This window comes from Tasmannia lanceolata, unplaced genomic scaffold (assembly GCF_043159265.1).
Source record: "Tasmannia lanceolata isolate RefF3 unplaced genomic scaffold, GAP_Taslan_0.1 ptg000048l, whole genome shotgun sequence".
Lineage (NCBI taxonomy): Eukaryota > Viridiplantae > Streptophyta > Magnoliopsida > Canellales > Winteraceae > Tasmannia > Tasmannia lanceolata.
In genome coordinates, this window is record NW_027518725.1 from 4,326,795 (window position 1) to 4,339,755 (window position 12,961).

Genomic DNA, 12,961 nt, shown 5'->3' on the forward strand with positions numbered 1-12,961 from the left:
GAGTTCTTTTCTAGTTTGGCTTTGTCATATTGTCAGCTGGCGTAGATTCTTGGTGGGCCCGCTAGACTTTTGATTATTGAGAATTTATGTACTGAGCCCAAAAAAACAGTGGACCCGACATTGTTTGGATGATCTAAACCGTTCATTTGTTGGGCCCTGATATAGATAGGGTGTGCCCAAAAAATCTTCTCCATAGGATGATCCTATCCAAACAATGTGGGCCCCACTGTTTTTTTTTGGTGCTCCACCGTGTAATTTCTCTTCGTGAGTTGGTTTCACATTACTTTGAGGATGGGGCCCACGCACGATAAACTGTTTCTTAGACGTTTATTTGTAAATTTTTTATTGGAAGGCTGAGATCATCTGATTTTTAATTCATGTCATTTCACCGATAGAGCCTACTGAATGAAGGGCCTAAATCAACATCTTAAAGATGTATTTTGGAGGTTTTTTTTTAAGGGGAAATGATATATTCACCCCTTTTCGACGTAGAACAGTGTATTTATGACTGCTCTTTTACACTACAGGGGCTGTCTCAGGTAAAAAATTGGGGCAAGTAAATCACATCCCTATTTTTAATGAATATCGTTGACGATTTCAAGTTTCGGTCCCACTCATCGGATGATTTTAGACCTTTGATCAAACATGGTGGAAAAGACTGTATCGGGATGATAAATTCACAACTGGTACAACGCCTATACAAACACCTCTCTCCTCACTTCTATCAGGGCCCAACAATGAATGGTTTCGATCTATGAAGAAGGTGGAAACCATAAAAATGTACTTTGTTCGAAGATCCAAACCATTCATTTGTTGCAACCCAACGTAAATACGTCTTGCTCCAAAAAGCATCTCCCTACGATGATCCTAACTCTTTGATCCGTGGAGATTCATATATTATGTCGTCATATTAGAACGGAGGGTTGGATCATCAAGATGATTTTGGGGCACAGCCTATTTACGTTGAAGCTCGACGAATGAAAGTTTGGATCTTTGAACTGAGTGGCCTAGTGAATTTTCTAAAAATGAATATTCGTTAGATGATGTACGCACGTGAGGTGGGCCCGGTATATATTGCGTATATTCATAGGTGAGCATACATTTCGAAAGATACAATGAAGCCCACCTTGTTCAAAGATCCAAACATGGTTCGGAGATTCAAACCATTCACATGATGGACCTTGATGTTACTAGATCATGCCCCAAAAATCAGCTCCATTGGATGATCCAAACCCTCTACTCTATAGATAAACTACTCCAATGAAGATGATTACTTGGTACGATGCATTTACATTGGGGCCTACCAACTGAATGATTTAGATCTTTGAACAAGGTAGGTCCCACTCTATTTTTAAAAAATATGTAAACCTCGATACATACACCATATAATGCATAGCCCTTATTCCATTATCCAAATTGTTCATTTGATGGGCCCAATGTACATAGGCCTTCCCCAAATATCATCTCCACATGATGGATGATCTTAATGCTCCGATATGTAGAGGCTGATAAGAGGGTTTGGATAATCCTATCGAGATGATTTTATGGGGCAAGGTCTATTTATGTTGGGCCAGTAAATGAACGGTTTGGGTCTTCGAATCAAGTGGGCCCAAGTAATTTTTTAAAATACTCTTTTTTTATGTAAGATGGGCCCAAGGGAGAGATGGTTGTACAGGTGTACAGGTGTCGAACCACTTGTGAGATGGTTGTACATGTGTTGTACCAGTTGTGACATTTTGTACTGTTGTAATGTAGAGTTTTTATACGGTGCCCTACCTACGTTGACCTTCAAGTCAAATCTGCACCACCCTTGATATTTGATCCAACAGCGGGCACTTTTTAAGAGGCTGTTGTTGGATCAAATATCAAGGATGGTACTTATATCGTACCATCTTCACGGGGCTTTGACCGTCGGCCACCGAATAATTTCTCTGTAATGTGAATGGGGTTGAATTTATCCTGTAAGGGGTTGAATTTATCACTGTCCGATTTTATTTGAGAGAATGACTAATCAAATCAAAACTCTAGATTACTAACTATACACGGTAATCATTATGCATGATACTCTAATACGATATTTTATTTAAAATAATGACCACGCAAGAAGTCACTTTAGAATCAAAGGCAAAAATGGTCATCATTTGGATCTAGGAAACTTCTTTGAAAAAACTTTTTCTTAGCAAATCCTTTATAATAAGAATGTGGATATCATTTTAAAATTTATCACTGCCCGATTTCATTTAATTCTCTGTTTCTTTGGACGTAAAATTTGTTTTATGTTGTAAGAATGAACATAAAACAAATCTTACACCCATTATGCATGATATTCTGTTATGAACTTAAATCGGTTCGCAACGGTTTTGATCTTCTCGGAGGGAAGATCGGCTTCTTGACCCACTTCGAGGGAAGGGTCGTCCTCCTTTGTGCCACAAAAACACAATTTCTCAAATTAAATTCTTTAGTTTTCTAAAAGTCTGCATACATGAAATTTATAGAAAATCTATGAGAAAAGTGTTCCTGAGCTATAGCTCAGATAAGCTTATCTAAGCTATATAGCTCAAAAACGCTTGAGGCCCCACATTTTTTGGGGGATTCAAAGCATCCATTTGGAAGGCCCTTCCACGGATAGGGTGTGTACCAAAATCAGCCGGTCATCAATTTGCGCATTTTTCAGATTTAGCTTTCTTTCTTCTCACATTTCCTTGATCACCATGCTGATTTTATTTAGGCCTTCCGAAAATCGCAGTTGTTCTTCCATGAATTCTGAAAAAAATCTTGCAAAAATCATCACACAAGGAATTCCAAATCTCACAACCCATGGCGCGTGATTGACGGCTCTGATACTACTTGTTACAAACCTAAATCAGTTCACAACGGTTTAATCTTCTCGGAGGGAAGATCGGCCTCTCGACCCACTTCGAGGGAAGGGTCGTCCTCCTTTGGGACCTGAAAACACAATTTCTCAAATTAGATTCTTCATTTTTCTAAAAGTATGCATACATGAAATTTATAGAAAATCTATAATCTAACTAACCCTTATCAATAACACTCCTACTTATCTAAAACAACTAGAAAGCAAATCCCAAAAGCAACAAAATCTAAATAAACTTATTTCTTCCATGTGAGCACGTAACGTACTCTAATATAATAGGATATTTTACTTGAAACAAGGACCACACAAAAAGTCACTTTAGAATCAAAGGCAAGAAGGGTCATGTTTGGATCTAGGAAACTTCTTGAAAAAACTTTTTCTTAGCAAATCCCTTATAATAAGAATGTGGGCATCATTTTAAAATTCTTAGTCATTTGAGATAAATGTTTTTCCAACATATTATAATATTTAGTACTAATTTAGAAATGCTTTGTTATTCAACCTAGAGGCCAGAGGTTCAATCCCCAGCTTACCTACCCCCCCCCCCCCCGCCAAAAAAAAAAAGAAAAAAGAGAGAAATATAGTGACAAATCCCTTAAAGATTATTATTAATTCTTTTCACCATCTATTTTTATATTTTCTTGATAGTTCCTAAGAAAAGACAAAGAAGAGGGGATGAACATGTTAGAAAAGTGTGTGAGAAAAAATATATTTTCTTTCTTCTTTACAGAGCAATGATTAGAAAATATAGAAACTTGATTAGAAAATGGTGAATAAACATGGCCTCACTCCAAAATTATGCATCTCTAACAAAATTTGCCTGGCATATATACCAAATTGTTGGTGTATATATATTATATGTAGCCATATCTCGTATATAGTGTGACAATTTCATATCGAAAATGATGTGTTGCTAGCCAATTTCGAGGAAAGCCATTTCGTGGCTGGTTTGTGCAAGTGAGAACAGCCAAGACTTAACCGAGACTGTACACAGGAGAAAACCAAGAAGAAACTCTCTTCTTTTCTCTTTCTCTCGTCCTCTGTATCTCTCTCTTGCCTCCTCTTTGCAGAAGACAAAAGAGCCTCACATGCCTTTATCGTGTGCCATTAAGAAGGTTATGTATCCTATTTTTCCAAAACCTACCAAACGCTTCCTATGCTTAAGTTTCCCACGACAATTACTAGTTCTTAAATAAGGTAACTTTCCCACCATGTGGGCCATATGAGAGTACAATTAAGCCATTTATGTGTAAGTTATATGAAAGCATAACCGGGCCCACAGGTGGGTCATCTGTTAGACTTTTTATGGGCCCTCTACTATCTAATTTTTTTCTTTTCCTTCCCAATCCCTCAACCGTAAATCTAGGATCAAAGCATCCATATAAAATTCTAGTTCAACTAAGAAAGGGAAAAGACAATTTCGACAAAAACCCATTTCAAATATTTCAAGTGCAAAATTCCTTACTGCCTCTCTTCTCTCGATTGTAATCTATTGTTGAACTGAGGGCATTTTACACAATTCTCCTTGGTAATTCCCATATAACTTCTTCTAGAGTTCTAGTCCTCCAAAAACCCATGAATTTTCTCTGATCAATGAATGTTATTTCGTAATTCATATAGATTGGTGCCTTGGTGGTCAATGAATTTCAGTCTCCTCGGTTAGGAAAGTGCTGACGTATTATTTCCCATTTTTTAATTCTTTTTGGATTTTAATATCAAATGGTTTTCTAGATGAAGTTGATGTTGTTGAATAATGAATAGGGCTGATAAAGAGGTCAATGGTGGGAATTTCTTGGAAAATGAAGGCGTGGAATGTTTGTAATTTGATGGGGAAGCATGGATTTTAGTCGGGTTTCCTTCCTTGGATTGTTGGGTTTTGTTTTTAAGGAATAAAAAAAAGGAAATAGACTATTAGTAGGATTTCTTGAAGGGTATTTTAAGGTGGCATGTTCTCCTCTATTGGAGAGAGTATGAAGTTATTAGATTGTTGGAGCTTTGTTTGAATTGGGTATTTTTCTTCCTTTATACTGAGATAATTGGATCAGTTGGTTTTTCTTTCTGATAAGGATTAATTTCTGAAACATTGGGTATTTCTTTGAGTGCGTTTTTGTTCTTCATTGAAGAGATTGTAGTATTTCTGGGTTTTTTCTCCTTAACAACTAAGATTATTGGATTGTTGGGGTTAGTTTGACTTGGGTTCTTCTCTTCCTTTACTGAGATCATTCGATTCTTGGGTTTTCCATTCTGGTAAGGATTTCTTTCTGAAACATTGGGTATTTCTTTGAGTTGGTTTTTCTTCGTCATTGCATAGATTGTGTATCACCGAGGTTTTTCTCCCAAATAACTAAGATTATTTGATTGTTGGGGCTTAGTTTGACGTGGCCTTTTCTCTTCCTTTTCTATGATCATTGGGTTAGTTGGTTTTTTTCTTTCTTGTGAGGATTTATTCTCAAAATTTGGGTATTTCTTTGACTTAGTTTTTCTCCTTCATTGAAGAGATAGTGAGATTCCCAGGGTTTTCTTCTTCACATGTGAGTTTGTTGTATTGTTGGGTGTTTATTTGAACAGCCTCTTCTCCTTTCCAATTAGTCTTTTTTGGGGTCCTTGGACTTTCCCTCAAGGATTTTTTTTCTTTTCTTTTCTTCTCTCTTTTTTTTTTGGGATTTTCTCTTCTCAGTTGAGATTTTAGAGTTAGCTGTGTTTTCCAAAGGAGATAGAGAGAATGAAGGGAAAAGGAGGGGCTGTAGGAAACTACTACTTGTTGAATACGGGAGGAAGAATTCCCGCCATGGGGCTTGGAACATGGCAGAGTGGAGGAGAACTCTGTGTCGATGCTGTAAAAACAGCGTTGAAGGCTGGATATTGCCACATAGATTGTTCTCATCTTTATGGCAATGAGACTGAAGTTGGGCAAGCATTGGCTGAATCTTTTGATGGCGGTCTTAAGAGGGAAGAAGTGTTTTTGACTTCAAAATTATATTGTACTACAAATTCCCATAAGAGGGTAGAGAATTCTATTAGAGTTTCTCTGCAGAGCCTCGGTGTATCGTATTTGGATCTTTTTTTGGTTCATTGGCCTGAGAGTTCTGCTTTTGAGGATGCTACTGATCGTCCTTGGAAGTCAGGAAGTGAGTATAGGCAGTTCTCACATCGATTAAAATCGACATGGGAGGCCATGGAAAGTCTTGTGCAAATGGGTCTTGTTCGTGCGATCGGTGTTAGTAATTTTTGCGTTCAGCAAATCGAAGAATTGCTCCACTTTGCGAAGATCGTCCCAGCAGTCAATCAGGTTACACGAATAATGTTTTTTGTTTCTTGTTGCATCAATTTGGTAAATTTTGAATTATCAGTTGTTAGGAATTGAAACTATCTCTTAGAATGAGTTTTTTGTTAACCATAAGGTGAGAGTTCTATAGTCTACTCATAGGGACTTTCCGTCCTCATAGCTTGTATGTCAACCAAGTATTTCTAAACAGTCCGCATAATGGTAGAGAATTAGCGATAATGGGGCTTGATTTGCTACTGAGAACCCATGTCACACAGATCCTTTTGAATGGTTGAATTACCCATGTCAGATTCCAATATTTTATGATTCTCAGCGGCACTTACTAGATTTCTTTTATCTACTTTTTTCTGAATACTACTACTACAACTTTATAATTTTCACATGCTTTGAATTTTATCCATGCTAATGAAAAGTTTTTTATATGAAAATAAAACAATATGTGTACTTAACCCATTAAAATTTTCAATGTATTACTTGTAATAACTGTATTATTAGTTAAAAAAATTAAAATTTGAGAAATGATTAAATATTTTGGTGTGTCCACGAATCTTTGTTTTTTAGGCTTGCTGAAATCCTACACTTGATATCCGTGTCGGATTCTGACACTCGTGTACTGATGCAACATAGCTGAGAACTAATTATGAGCAGATTAAGTTCTTTTGCAATGATCTAGTATCTCATGTATACTTGGTTAACACATTGAAGCTGCTTTCAAGTACAATGGAATGCCATACTCTTATTATTCTTGTTGTTTTGACAATTTCGAAAGTTGTCAGAGCATGCTCTTTTCTTTCAAATAGCCGAAAGGAAAAGATTTTTAAACCTGTTGAATGGATAGTTCTAATTGTATCAATGTGATTCCAGTCACTATTAGGGGAGGTGCTGAAGCGTTTTGCTACTGCAGTTTTTTTTTTTTTTTTTTCTTATCAAAACTCAGGCATTCTTGATGATGAAATCCATGATTATTGTCGCAGGTCGAATGGTGCCTTTTTCATGAGTGCTACGACCATGTTAAGACTTTCATAGGTGTTGATATTCTATATGATTATTTACTTAATTCTTTTGAAGCATCTTGTGTTCCTTTCTAGTGCCCACATGCTCTTCTCCATCCAATCTAGAATGTTTGGGTCCTCACTTGAAGAAATACTACTATGTAACATGCAGACATAGTTTCGAAACTCCCCTGAGTCGACTTCCTTTTAGCTTGTCTGCGTTTTTGTCCTGGTATGCATTTTGTGTTATAAAGTCAATCAAGACCCCTTTTGACTCATGAGTTTTGACCGTGTGCCAGCAATAACTTGAAAGTGTCGGCCAAATCATAGCTTGAAGGCTATTGATATTAGCACTACCATGTTTTGTTAATTGCACTAGGCCACCTTGTCTTTTATTATTTAACTAACTATCAGAGGTTATTACAATTCCCAAAAGGCTCTCTGAAGCAAATTAGAAAAGAAAATACAAGGTGATCCTGTGCACTTATCAAAACATGGTAGTGACTAGTGCCAATGTCAGTACGCTTTCTGAATTTGAATATACAATATTTATTTTCTCACATGTAAATGAAATATGTCTTTTTATGAGATTTTATTTGTGGCTCGGTAGTTTGAACTCTATATTGGAGTTGGTTGACTGAACATTGATTATTTTCATTTAGGTAGAGTTGCACCCTTTTTGGAGGCAAGATGAGCTTGTAAAGTTTTGTCAATTGAAAGGTATTCACATGTCGGCTCACACCCCATTGGGTGTACCTCCTTCCCATTCTGGTCTATCTGATAGTGGATCAGAAGATGAACCTGGAACTCCTAGGATATCATTTGGACGGTCAAGATCCGTACATGGACCAATGTTGAAACTGTCTGTTGTTGCAGATATTGCTGATCGTCACAAGAAGACACCTGAGCAGGTATAGTAGATTATGTACGTCTAATTCGAAGTAATCTCTTCAGCAATTAATTAGGATCATTGGGGATATATTTGATGAAATTATTTGTTGTCACTTTCTATTTAAAGAATAAACGGGTAACAAAGTTAAAAATCCGATGATTAGTTCAACCCACAAAACATTTCAATAAATCAAAATTGGTCCAACAGTATACCAAGAAATTGTTCCAACCAATAAAATAAATCGATATTGTGTGAAAAATTTATTAGGTGCAAAAAGGAAACCGATCGAAAAAAAAAAGGTGCAAAAAGGAATAAGATATTATTTTCAGCAATGGCAGAGTAAAACATGACTTGCCAAGTGCCCTTTTGAAATCAGTCCTCAAGAACCCAAAAAGTTTCTAGGAATAAATATGCTGAAGAAATTTTCAACACATTGATTAAACAAAAAATAAGGACATGCACAACAAGAAAATGGTAAAGTTACATGGGAGCATGATGGCAGTGTTTTTATCGTTCTTCTTTTGCTCCTTTTATTATCATTACTACTTGAGTTCGCTTAGCTGTTACATAAGACATGATGGAAATACCTTTTATCTTATGATTTGTGGACACGGACACGAGTGTCGCATGTCGACACGGGCACGGATTGTCGGACACGGCAAACTCCCAAAATTTAGAAACGGGGACACAACTAAAATAGAAAGTACATATAATCATGATTTGTGGTTACAGATTCATGTGTCGAGTTTTGACACGAATACAAGGCATCTGACATGGAAACCCCTAAAAATCTAGAAATAGTGGCATGCTCATTCATGCACATACATATAAAGTTACTGACACTTTTAGCAGTACATTTACAAGTGCTAAAGGAGTGTCGACACGTGTGGGCACAGGTGTCGTGTCGGACACAACACAACATGTGTGTCAGCAATAAATTCAAAGTGTCCGGCTAAATCATAGCTTTTATCTTTTGAAGATGGCAAGCAGTACTTATTGTGGAAAGTAAGAGAAGTTCTAGGTACTTAAAAAATTTGATTATCCCTTAATTTCTCAAACAAAATTTCACCAAGTAGAAACATGTCTCAGCTTGTCCCAGTGTAGTGTGCTCGACTAATGTAAAATTGACACTTGCCGATTTGATTTGTACATCTCATTAACTCCCGATGTTATCTTTCGGATCTCAGTCATGACTTGAGCTAAGAATTGTTTAATGGTCTAACTGCGTAAAAATCCCAGGAAAATCTGACCCATCTGAAGATTGCAATTTTAACCATACAAAAGTAGTTTATCATCGATTTTAGAGTATCTGCCGCCATTTCTTTACTACCCAGAAATGATATGGTTGTAAATCCAACTTGTATTAGGGTTTGAAGAAGAAAAAGAAAGGAAGACAAGGGACGAGGGAAAAAGGGAATAATCATGAACTATGTTTAACCCAATGAAACCCAACTTTTATTAGGGTAGCAGCTTACTTTAACAAATTATATGAATACCCCTCATAAATGAGTATATGATAGGGCCCATCACAACACTCCCCCCCCCCAAGCTGGTGCTAAGATATCTATCATGCCCACCATTAAAAAAATGATATTTATCATGCCTAGCTTGCATAAGATTCCTTGCAGATGAGCTTTTCACACACCCTTAGTCAAGACTGATACCAATTGCTCTTCTGTTCTAACATAGGGTGTACAAATCTTGACCTGCCAACAACTTTTCCTTGATAAAGTTTCTACCAATCTCAATGTTCTTCGTATGGTCATGTAACTTTTCCTTAATGAAGGTTCTATCAATCTCATTGTTCTTTGTATGATCATGTTGAAATGGATTGAGAGTGATGCTAATTGCTTCCTTGTTGTCAAAGTACAAGCACATAGGTATTGATTCCTGAACTTTGGAACCCAACTCATATACGTGTATCATTAGTCGCAATCGCTCATACACCCTGTTATCTTACCAATTTCTCCAAAAGCTTAAGCTGTTGGAGAAAGGCATTATTTATCTTTTATACTTTAACCCTCCCCCGCACATGTGGCCCACTTGGCAAACACGTGGCACATGTGGTCCCACTTTGGGCCGACCATCGCATGTGGAGTTTTGCTATCCGGGAGGTTTGAACTCGAGACCTTTGGCTTTGATACCATGTTAACTTACCAACTTCTCCAAAAGCTTTAGTTGTTGGAGAAAAGCTTTATTTATCTTTTATACTTTAACACACCCAATGAGCCATGGATCTAAACCATGACATGCCCATGGTTACCAAACAGTAAGCCTCTACTAGAATAGCCTTTCAGATATTGAAGAACCCTATATGCTGCCTCCAAGGGTGAGGTATGTGGTGAATGCATGGATTAGCTGATCACACTCATTGTGTAAGCAATGCCAGGATGAAGATGAGAGAGGTAAATTAGTCTCTCAAATGAGTCTCTGAATCTCCTAGAATCAACAAGTGGATTCCCATCAATCTAATTTAATGTATGGTTTGGTTAAATAGTAATATCTACATGTTTGGAACTAAGCTTTCTTGTTTCACTCAACAAGTCCATAACATACTTTCTCTGCGAGATAAAGGCCCCTTTCCTTGATCCATCAACATCGATCCAAAGAAAGTATTTCAATGGCCAAGATCTTTTATTTCAAATTCAGATCTTGCACTTCCTTTGAGTCATTACCAGTTATAGCTTTCTCCATGGACACAAACAATGAGAGTTGTGATTTTATCACCTTTCGCTTGAGGAATAGGGTATGATCAACCAAACTCTGAACACTTCCAAACTTCTTAAGTGCCCCATTGAACCTATCAAACCAAGCTCTCAGAGGATGTTTTAATTCGTAGAGAGCTTTCTTCAAATTACATAACTCCACCACTAACAAACCTGAAGCCAGGTGGAACCATCATGTACACCTCCTCCTTGATGCCTCCATGGAGAAAGGCGGGCCAAGACAAATTTGCTACAAGTGACAAAAGCACTCGGATAGAGTTCAACTTGGCAATCGATGCAAATGTCTCCTCTGAGTAAAGTATTTGGCAACCAATCAAGCCTTATACCTCTCTATGGACACATCACATCAACCATGTACTTCTCCTTAGATCCATTTACGCCCGACATGTCCTTTTAGTACACTAGAAAGTGCCACAAATTCCTTATTGTTGTTCTTATCCACTGCTCTCATTTCTTCACACATCGCCTAAATCCACTAAGGTTGAGCAAGAGCATTTAAAACACAAGATGACAAGGAAACAATAAAGGAGAAGGTTGCAAAAGCACGATAGGGACCAAATAATGAAACATAAGAGGTTGTGAAAGCACAATGGGAATCAAATAATGAATAATAGGAGACAAAATTAGAAACAGGATGTTGAGTACAGGTATGAACTCTCGTACAAATACAAACTCTCTTATGAATAGCAATAGGAAGATTAAGATTATCAACAACAGGAGTAGTAATCCAATAACAAAAGGATCGTCAACAACAAGAGCACTATAAGAAGGAATAATAGAGGGATCACTACTTAAATCGAGGCCTTTTGACATGGAGTTGAACCCTTTCTCCTGGAATAAACTCAGCTCCTTTCCTTGTATAAAATCATCTTTAGTAGTAAACATGAAAGGAGGAACATGAACATGTAATGGTACAGCGATGGAGGGGCTCTCTCTACTTCAAAAGATGTAAAATATCTAGTAGAAAGTGGTCTCTGGTTTTTCTTTTATTGCTTATATGGAGCTAAGTCACAAATATCGTTCTAAAAATTTCTTGGCAATGGAAAATCTCGTGATATATTACATTTTTTTTCCATTTTTTCGGGTTTATATCGGGGAAAACAATAAAAATAAAATTATTTAAAAATTTATAAATTAAGAAAAATAAAAATATCGTAAAAATATTGCGGTAAATGAAAATATAGCTTTAGCTTTTAAATTCTCAGGATTTTGTAGTTTTATCAAAATGTCACGATAAAATCGCTATATTTTGAAAGCGTAATGTTATAGGCACAACCATATTTTGATATTTGCACAAACCCAGCTGTCTTTTCTTCTTTAATTGGCTTGTGAGAGCTTTTTGGGAGATGTAATAACCTTTTGACAGCTCTTTAAATACTAAAAGACAAGTTGGTTTGTGAAAATATCTAATTATGGTTGTACTGTTATTATTTCCCATCTTGAAAATGTCGGAGATATTTGTGACATAGATATGGAGTAAAAGGAGAATTACTTCTTTTCTTTGATCTCTGGTAGGTTATTCTTCGGTGGGGACTGCAACGAGGAACCAGTGTTCTACCCTGCAGCCTAAAGCCTGATCGGATCAAGAGAAACATAGACATCTTTAGTTGGTCACTCTCTGATGATGAATGGAATAAGTTGAACAGGATTGAACCACAGGTATGTCTCTTTGGTAATGGGCCCGGAATAAATCACTCTGAACTTGGCTTCATGTCTGGAAGTAGTCCTCTCCAAGCCGTGCACGAGATGGACGACGACATTGAATTATATTCATGATGTTTGATCTTATTTTTCTTGTGATTTATACAAATACATTGATTTATTAATACTTGTAAGCTTTTCATTCTTTCCTATCTTTCTTTTTTTAAATTTTTATGCGTGTACGAAGTTGAATCATCTTTGCCTTACTGATGATCCATCCTCAGGGCCGGGATTCAAACTTCATCCTTATGTATATGAAAGAAAGATTTTCATCTCTATATATTGCATTTAATCAAGACTACAAGAATTTCATACATGTTGATTTAATCTAGAGGTATTAGTAGTGAAAATTATGGCTTAAATATGTTTTATACAGATGGCAAAATTGCATGTACAGGTCGGCCGTCCTGATTTGGCAACAGAGGGGGGGGGGGACGGGGATGGGAGGGACTTATAGCGTGGGGGTGGCCACGCCCCCCTCAATGACTTGCA

At 36.9% G+C, this 12,961-nt stretch overlaps 1 protein-coding gene across 1 annotated transcript; it reads left to right on the forward strand.

Annotated features, from left to right (window-relative positions):
- The first annotated feature begins 4,321 nt into the window (after window positions 1-4,321).
- On the forward strand, window positions 4,322-12,747 carry LOC143864370 (aldo-keto reductase family 4 member C10-like). Its single transcript, XM_077375298.1, has 3 exons — window positions 4,322-6,161; window positions 7,813-8,061; window positions 12,284-12,747. Exons 1-3 carry the CDS (start codon window positions 5,595-5,597, stop codon window positions 12,542-12,544), a joined length of 1,077 nt encoding a protein of 358 aa, XP_077231413.1. The 5' UTR covers window positions 4,322-5,594; the 3' UTR covers window positions 12,545-12,747.
- Window positions 12,748-12,961: the final 214 nt, after the last annotated feature.